The sequence below is a fragment of the Marmota monax genome, unplaced genomic scaffold (assembly GCF_021218885.2).
Source record: "Marmota monax isolate L192 unplaced genomic scaffold, Marmota_monax_Labrador192_F-V1.1 WCK01_AAM20220418_F8-fsc00238, whole genome shotgun sequence".
NCBI lineage: Eukaryota > Metazoa > Chordata > Mammalia > Rodentia > Sciuridae > Marmota > Marmota monax.
The window spans coordinates 1,016,271-1,025,402 of NW_026693175.1; the positions used below are offsets into that span (position 1 = coordinate 1,016,271).

Below are 9,132 nucleotides of genomic sequence, written 5' to 3' on the forward strand. Positions count from 1 at the left end.
TCAAGGGAGCTGGACGATGTGGGAAAGGAAGCTGGCTATGACCGGGAGTGGTCCCTCCCAGGGGATGTGCAGCACTGGGACCTGGCGGGCACCTAGCTTGTAAACTCCCTTGTGAAATGATTTCATTTACATAAAACCTACACAAAGAGAACGAAGAAGTCTCGTCCAGCCTCAGCCCAACTGTCCACCACCAGCCCTGCAGCTCCTTCAGTGTGAAAAAACACCCATCACTGAGCCACTTAAAAGTGAGGGGACAACACAGTGATAGCTACCCTAAGTATTCCATATTTCCTAAAAAAAGGACATTCCTTAGACCACCACAGCACAGTGACAGAAGTCAGGAAACGATGGTGGATCTGACACTGGAATCTAGCAGAAAGCTCCTCCAGACTTTTCCACTAGCTCCACTGACGGCCTTAGAACAAAACTGCCAAGGGAGGTTCTTCCTGCTCCGGGATGCAGTCAAGGGCCACACGTGACACTCACTGTCATGTCTGAGGCCATTCCTTTATCTGTCTGACTCTGTCCTTCTGCAGAGTGCAGGCCACCTACTCATGGACAGTCTCCCAGCTGGGCTGTCCGCTGCTGCTCCCGTGGTTTGACTTGAGGTGGGCCCTCCTGGCTGGATGAGGCCAGAGAGAGGCCATGCCTTCCACAGCGCTGTCCAGGCACGTCTGCTGAGCGTCCCCACCTCAGGGACGCCTGGTCTGATGGGGAGTTAAAGGGGCCATGCTTCTCCTAGTCCAGCTACTGCTTTCCCTTCTTAATTAGCAGGTGACTTGCGGGGAGACACAGACGCCCAGGAAGTGCCCTCTTCATCATGCCTGAATCTTTGGGCGCCCGCTGGTAGATTCTTGGGTGAAGGTAAAATTGGTGTAAGGTCAGACAAGTTCACTTAGGAGTAAAACTGGGGCTGGCTGACGCAGTGGCTGGAGAGAGAGGAAATGAGACTCCTGTCCACTGAATGCCAACAACCCCAACTTCCTGGCAGGAAGAGTCAAGCAAACACAGGACTCTAGGCTTGCTTGGGAGCATGCTTGTGTCGGGAGCATGCCAGTGGCCCTCTGGTGCTTCTGCCTACTATAAACCCAGCCCTTCAGGGGCAGGTGTCCCCAGCAGCAAGAGCCCCTGGTCACACCAATGCCCAGCATTCCAGGGATAACAGGGTGGCTCTACTCGGTGACTCCTGGGCCACTGCACAGCCCGTGGGGCTGCGTTTAAAAGCAGGAACTCCCTGCGTCTCAGACTCTCTGCAGGACAGGATTAGGAACTCCAACTGGTCTGATCCAACAGCATTTTAAAAACTGCTAGAGCAAGTTAGGAGCTTCACAAGTGCATGAAGGCAGCAAGACCCCTAAAAGGCCCTGTTGTCCTCCCACCTGGTGAAACCCACCACTCGCCTCCAAACGTACGCACCCTGTGGCGACAGGGATTGTGCCGTTCTCTGCCCACCTCCCGTAGGCCCAGGGCCAGTGGGGAGGAGCCCACAGCAGAGGACGGGGGGTCTCTTTTCTCCCTTCTCCTTTCACCAGTGCCTGAGGATCATCTCAGAAACTGGGGAAAGGTAATTCCTGACAACACAGGCAGCCCTGGGCACTCGGGCCTCAGAGAAAGGGCTCATCTGTGCCACTGTGTAACCTGTCTTGTTCACCTGATGATCATTTAGGTTATTTAGTAAGCACAGCAATCCTCACATACCAGGAACTGAGAATATAAGAAGTAGTAAGACGCAGCCCCTTTCCTCTTCAGATGAAGAATCCACCAGGAAAGTCAAAGCACCCAAACACTTGGGGTTCTGGAAACATCGAACAGGGGGCTGCGGCTCAGCCTGGGCCTTCTCAGGAACCAGGGGCCTTGCCCAGGTGGTGATATGTGAATGGCCCTTGTGGGGCGGCCAGTCAGAGGTGCCTGAGGAGCACTGAGGCTGCCCCCACCCCAGCTTACAGGGAGTGGTCAGAGACGCAGCTAAGAAGAAGCAGGGCCTCCCAACAGCAGCTGGGGGAGGAGATGGTGAAGCTCTACCAGGGTCACAGGGCCACTGACATCATGGCCACCGGAGGGACAGAGCGGCTGAGTCAGAGCCAGCAGGGCCAGGGTGGCCAAGCAGAGACGGAAGAGGAAGATGCTGGCCTGGGGGCTGCTCTCAGCACCAGGGCAGCCAAGGTCTGCCGCAGAGCAAGTTCAGGTCACAAAGGGAAACGTTTTAAGAGGCAGGAAGAAGGCTCGGGAGTGCTCGTGGCAGAGATGCTTACACAATCCTCAGGCAGAAAGAGGCCAGAGGAGCAGGACAGGGCATTAGGGATCAGAGGGAGCTGCCCACAGGATTCCCCACCCTGGGGTCCCCGTAGCCTTAACCAGTGCCTTATGAAAGAGCTGCCCGTGGGGGCTGTGATGGCACAGCACAATGCCATGGCCACCTGCTGCAGAAGAACAAGTCACCGCAGCCCCACAAGGCCCCCAACAAGCCAGGCACCAGCTGACCTTTCAGCACAAGGCTTCCCTCTTAATCTGCAGGGGACAAGTCCCTGGGCTGAACAGTCAGGACCTGAAGGGAGAGAGAGGACCTCAGGAGGATGGGCAGTCCACAGAGTGACGGCATGACCAGCAGGAAGGGCTCCGGCTTTAAGGCTGCCTCAGCCACAGCCCAGTGGGCACTCGAGACAGGACGGTGGGAGACATCTGCAGGAAATCACAGTGACTGGGATACCACATGCCAGAACAGGGCGAGGCCACGGCCACAAGGTGCTGGCGTCTGGCAGTGACGCTGCCAGTGGGCCTTAGAATCAGTCCTGGGGAGCAGCTGGCTGGGGGCAGGGTTTGGGGTGGGAGGCAGCCTGGCAATGACCATAGCATTCAGAGGTCCTCCTGTCCTGTGCGAATGAGTGAAAGACCCAGAGGAGGCAGACAAGGACCCAAGTAAGTAAGCAACCACAAAAGGAAGGTGACCAGAACAAAGGGGTGGGCAGCAGCTGGCCACTTGGGGGCTGAAGGAGAGGGAGACAGGGAAGATGCCTTTCCCACACGAACACACAAAGTTGACACGCTCCCGGGCCTATGGGAGGAGTGACCACAGCCAGTGCCTTCCTCTCACACTAGTCACACAGCCCTTCTACTTGGCTCCACACGTGTGGGATCTCGGCATCTGGCAGGCTCCCGACAGAGCGGGTGTGATGAGCAGCAGCCACAGCCCCTCCTCCTAGGGTCCAACACTCCTAGGGTCCCCCTCTAAGGGCAGGACCTGTCAGTGTGTCGGAGTGTAACCCTCTTTTCTGAGACGGACTTCACTGTGCTGCCCAGGCTGGCCTCAAGCTCTGGGCTCCGGGCTCCATCCTCCGGCTCAGCCTCCTCGGAGCTGGGCAACAGGTGCCACCTCTGTGCCCAGCCACGGTTTTTCTCCTCATTCCACGTTGGACAGAACAAGCACCCAAGTGTCACAATACACTTTAGAGGTTTGGGGAGGGCGTGTCCTAGAAGAGGCTCCCCTGGGGAAGGGAGTCTGCCGTGGTCTGAGTAGGAATCTGGGGGGAGGAGGAGACAGGCGTCACTGGCACAGGGAGGGACAGCAGGTGCACGGGGAGAAGTCTGAGCACAGAGCTCTAGAAGGGACCAGCCAGGAGGGCATGAGATGCTGGGAGGACGCTGGGAAAGCAGGCAGTGCCCACCATGGGCTGGGATTTGACCCGAAAAGCAACAGGAGCAGTAAGGGTTTGTGACTTGGACCTGGGGTTTGGAGAGACCACTTCGGGCTGGACTGAGGTAGGAAGTCCTCCTGCGGGGCTGGACTGGGAGGAGGCTGCCATGCAGGGGCGGCAAGTGGTGCCCGGCCCTCATCCCTAGACAGGACAGGGCCCTCCCCGCCACAGACCAGGCATTGGGACTCACCGAGGTGAGTGGTGGGACCAACTGCACAGACACGGCCCAGTCGCCTGGCCACCCCCAGGCCTGAAGGCCATGCTGCCTTCACTGTTTCCAAGTTCCTGGCCCTCTCTGACTCACCCCCCTGCCCCACTAGGGGGGCAGCAATGGTACCAAGCTCAGGGCTGTGCTGAGGAGTGAGTGAGCTGGTGCCAACACATCCACAACAGGCCACGGTAAAACTGCCCAGCGGGTCTCCTGCCCTACCTGTCCTGTGCCAGCCAGGTTGGTCTGCAGGAGAAGTCTGTGAAGACTTAATCTGAAGAATACAGAAGAATACAAAGTAGCTCATCAATAATGGACTCTATACCTTGCGCAGCAGCAGGGCTGAGCGCCCAGGAGCCTGCATCTTCCTGGAACGTTCAAGCTTGGATCTGCGCTTCTTAACACTGCAGGTGAGCTCAGGTGGTATGTCCATCGCATGGCACTGACCTAGTGGAAGGACAAGCAAGAAGCCCACACCAGCCACTAAGCCCTGGTGACCAAGAATCTGAACTCAGAAAATGACAAGCCAAGAGGAGTATCGGAGCCACACTGGCCTCCTGACGTTCTTGTTGCTCACGTCCAGATAAGAAAGGAGAACAAGATGTTTGTGAAAAACTGAAAGAGGGCGAAGAACAGAACTCGAGAGAAAGGCAACGCTAAGGCCCAGGAGAAGAAAAAAACCAAACTCTCCGGGTTTAAAAGAAAAACCGTCTCTGCCCGGGTGGCGACAAGCCTGTCATCATGAAGATAACAGTCTTAGAAACAGCCTAGCGTTCAAAGACGTAAGCACACCCCACCAGGGTAGGCCTTTTAAAGTTAATTGGCTATTTTTATCAAGCCTACCAAATTCTATCACATGATATTTAATTGTTATAATTCTAGACGTTTAAAACTGAAGGAAAATGGTGACTTCATGGGTCCAAGAGCTGGTGGCCATCTCACCACTGGCTCCTGGATGTCTCTCCATGCTGTCACAGAACAGAAGGGTCTTGTGTGGCTCAAAAGCCCAAACAAGAAGTGGCTCTCCTTCTAGGTCAGGGGAATTCCTGAGCAGAGCCTAGGGGTCTGTGGACACAGCAAGTTGACAAGGCACCTAGTACCACCGTGTCACCAGCTCCAGGGTATGGTCTGTTGCACAAGAGGGGCAGGAGCTGCCAGGAGTAAGGCGAAGGGCAGCAGAAACTCTTCCCTCGTGCCAGGGGTATCAGGGCCAGAGGCCCTCCATGCAGCTAGCCTGCTGTCCACCTGAGGGCAGCCTGCAGCTGGAGGGACTGCCTCTCCCGGACCTTACCAGACTGCTGGGAGATCCTGCCTCAGTCCCTGGAGACTGCCGCTCTGTCTGGTAGTGAGCACCTACCAATGTGGCTACCCCAGGACTGGGTGACAGCTTTGCCTGCAGTCCCCAGAAGGAGCAATACATGCCCAGGACCCAGTAATCCCACTCCTCAGCACGGACCCACTGGAAGTGCGCATCACCAAAGCCAGACACTCGAGCCGCCACAGCTGCAGCACCAACAGTCAGACGCTGGAAGGGTCCAAAGCTCAAGACCATGCGTGGGTACCTACGTGTTCACCATCGGCCTCCATCGCAATGAGTGTGGACATGCCACAGCCACAATGGCACCAGGAGGGGCTCTCAGATGCCTGGTACTCACACACAGACCTGCAGGATTCTAGTCACATGACGCTTGGGGAAGGCAGGTAGATGGGGTAGACCAGGGCAGGGGGCAATGGCTGGAGGGAGAACAGGGAGATAGATCCCAGGGTCCTGGATCTGAATGTGACTGCATAGGTGGGTTCAGCATGGAAAACCCCTGGGGCAGTATGCTAGGATATGTCTATCTTTCTGGTATCTATGCTATACCTAAAAAAAACATAAAACAGCTCCCCGGTCTGGAGTCAGGGTAGGACAGGCGTGCAGTGTCTTCTTACCCCTTGTTCATCCTCCCCCCACTACAAGTGTGCTTCAGCGTGGTCTCTCTCCTGGGAGGGCCTGTGTCACCATCTGTATTTATGGCTTCCTTCCACCCAGGCCTGAGATTCACCACCCCTCCCGGAGATGCCTGGGCTACCTTATGCCACTCATGCTGATCCAGACCCAGCCTCCCCTTCCTCAGCTCTTAGAGTGTTTGCATTATTATTAACACGTGCCAATTCCCAGTTGTTTCATTCCTGCCAAAGCATCCTAGCTAGACTACAGACACAGAGCCTGCCCTCTGGGTAATCTCAACCCTCCCGTCTCCACAGGCAGCAAGCCTGTAGGGGAGGATCCTCTTCTATCTGCCACTCACTGCCAGCCTCCCTCCCCACTAGGAAGAGCCCATGTGGGAAGCCAGAAAAGTGGAGGGGGGGCTAACGGAAGAACAGGTTTGTCCTCAGTCTGCCTTGAATGCACCCTTAATGTTCACCACACCATCTACTTTGATTACATGGACCATCTGCAATGTGTGCCCAAATTGTAAGAATCTTCCACAAATGTGAGCTTTCAGAGTTGAGTCTGGCCAGTCCCCTCTGTTCCACAGAACCCTTGTGCCTTCTCATCAAACCCATTCCTTTTGTTGCCCAGAGAAAGAATGCCACACATCACCACAGCTGCAAGGGTCATCTCATCCTACACAAACAGCAGCACCCACATGCTGGACACATGTGTGAAAAGACAGGACATTCTGAGCACTAAGCCCTCGGGTTCACCGCCATCTCTCCTGTCCAAACAAAGGCTGGAATTCAGGTGATTCCTTGTGGCTACTTGGACTGTTGGAGCCCCTCTGAGCCTGGGCCTTCAGTTACCCTGGGAAACCCTACCTTTCCTGTGTGGGAGCTCATGCCCTTTACTCAAGAGAAAAGGATCCCTCTTCCCAGTTTCAGAATCGTTTCCTTCTGCTCAAGAGGCTAAACGGTCCTAAGCCAAGGGGAGGGCTCTGCTAAACACCAGGGGGCAGGAGATGAGTCTCCTTTCTCTTTGTGACCCCAGCCCAGCCCAGCCGGGCCCGTGCCACCAGGGGCAGGCAACCCATGGGTGCTACATGCAGCACACAAAACCGTTTTCCCTTTTAAATGAAATACACATAATGAAGCAAAGGCCACATACATGAAGTAAACAGAAGAATACAAACACTCGTCCTCTAGTCTGCTAACGATTCTGCAGAGACCTCTTCACTCCTTAGTGCGGTTTAACAGCAGAACCAGGAGCTGGGCCTGGGAGGGATCTCGGCCACCACAGACTAAGCCTCCCAGCTGACAGGAACCCCAGCCGCACCGGGGAGGAGGGAGGCGCCAAGGTCACCAGCAGCGTGGGTAGGGGCAGGAACCCTCCTGTCCATCGTTGAGATCCGGGAGACACTCCCGAAATCCTTGCAGAAGGCGCACAACGAAGGCATGCCCGTGTCAAGCCACAGCTCACGCCTCCCAGAACCCAAAAGGTCGCCAAATCGTGCCTCCTTCAAGGGCTGTCCGCAGAGGGGGCGGGGAGGGCCAGCAGGGGACCCGCACCGTGGACCCACGCGTGGCGCCTACCGGACCAGGCAGCAAGCGGCTTCGGGGCTGCGGTGGCCCCGCAGAGGGCCCCGCACCCTCTGGGGAGCGAGTTAACTCGGCTCCGCCAGCTCGGAAGCTTCCAGCAATGAATTATCCAGAGCCGCTGCGGAGAGCGGCGGCGAAAGGCCACCGCGGCTGGACGGGGACCTGCCGCCTGCCTCTGCCTCCGCCGCATCCACACCTGCGCGGCGGCCGGGTCTACGCGGCCCGGGCCACGACCCCCGCCCGCGGCCCCCGCCAGGCTAGTCCGCGGCGGGGAGCCGACGCCGCCCGCGGGCTGGGAGGAGCCGTCGGCCAGCCGCGCGAGGCAGAAGGCCGCCCCCCATCGACCCGGCCCGGCCCGCTGCGCCAGGAGCGCGGCGTACGTACCTCGGCCAGCAGGTGCCGCCGCCGGGGCCCGCGGCTGCAGGGGACGCCGCTCCGCCTCCCGCCGCCTTGCGCGCATCCTAGGGAGCGGGCGCCGGCCGGCCACCAGCCCCGACCCCGGCCCCGCGCCCCCGCCCGCCCCGGCGCCGCGCGCCCATTCACGCCCGCCCGCGGCCCGTGGACGCGAGGGGCGGGGCGGCGTCACGGGGCCAAGGCGGCCAATCGGGGCGCGGGAGTCCGAGGCCCGGCCCCTGGGGCCCCCCACCCGTTCGGGGGCGGGCGCCCGCTGGGACGGCGCGGGGGGGGGGGGGCGCGCGCGACCGGCCCGGTGTCCCGCGTCCGGCAGCTCCCCGGGCTCCACGCGGTGACGTGGTGGAGCGCAGACAGGAACAAAAGGTGCTTGGACGACTGGGGCTCGTGCGACTCCTAGGTGGGTGGTTGCTGGGCCGCTGGACCAGGGGCTTCACGCAGTCACGTGCCGTGCCCCCCCCCCCGGCGCCGCTCCGCACCCCTCCCCGGCTTCCTGGGATGGGGTAGGTGTCCGTGGGGCTGCACGGCCGCCTTGTGCTGGTCCACGTGCTGGAGAGAGCGCGCTGATTACCGCCAGCCGACTCGCTGAGGCCCGGAGAACGTGGTGACCTTAAGTCATTGCCGCATCGGGACCTGGGCTTCAGTAGCGCATATTTCCACAACTCCAGAGGCCTCCTCACCAGTGTTTGATTCTGGAGAAGAAAGATCATACCGTTTTTTAAAGCACAAATATTAGCCCCAAAATTCAGAAACGAGAAAAGTTCTTTTTTGTTTTGGGTGGGCTTTACAGTTGAACATAATGATGGGATTTCTTGTTACATATTCGTCCGTGCACACAATATAATTTGGCCAGTGTGATTCCCAGTATTTCCCCCTTTCCCTCCCCTCCTCCCCCTTCCCTTCCTCTATGTGACTGATCTCCCTTCAACTGGAATTAATAAAAGTTTAGAGTTCTGACTTGTACTTCTTTAACGCATCAGTATGTGCATTTTGCTCCCCCAGCTTCAGTGCTAGGAAGCAAAGGCCACATACGTGAAATAAAACATATATGAAATAAAACCCCTCCCCCGTGTGGCTGGGGTTCCTGTCGGCTGGGAGGGTTAGTCTGCGATGGCCCTTAGTCCCTCCCAGGCCCCAGGCCCGCTCCTGGTTCTGCTGTTAAACCACACTAAGGAGTAAAGAGGTTTCTTCAGAATCGCTAGCAGACACAGAGGACAAGTTTATGTATTCTTCATGTATGTGGCCTTTGCTTCATTATGTGCCTATGACACCCCTCTCGGATGAAAAGGAAGATCCTAGCCC

General features: G+C 57.8%; 1 protein-coding gene across 4 annotated transcripts in view; it reads right to left on the reverse strand.

Annotated features, from left to right (window-relative positions):
- The window catches only part of St3gal5 (ST3 beta-galactoside alpha-2,3-sialyltransferase 5), a 36,605-nt gene extending 28,678 nt beyond the window's left edge, over window positions 1-7,927 (reverse strand). For 2 of the 4 annotated variants that reach the window (XM_046455906.2, XM_058583024.1), the window contains exon 1: window positions 6,989-7,375. Coding sequence is in view for 1 of the 4 variants with exons in the window: in XM_046455905.2 (XP_046311861.1) it covers window positions 7,804-7,879 (76 nt within the window). In the remaining 3 variants the exon portion in view is untranslated. Of the gene's footprint in view, window positions 1-6,988; window positions 7,376-7,803 lie in introns of those variants that run through there. The other 2 variants (XM_046455905.2, XM_058583023.1) reach the window with 2 other exon arrangements.
- Window positions 7,928-9,132: the final 1,205 nt, after the last annotated feature.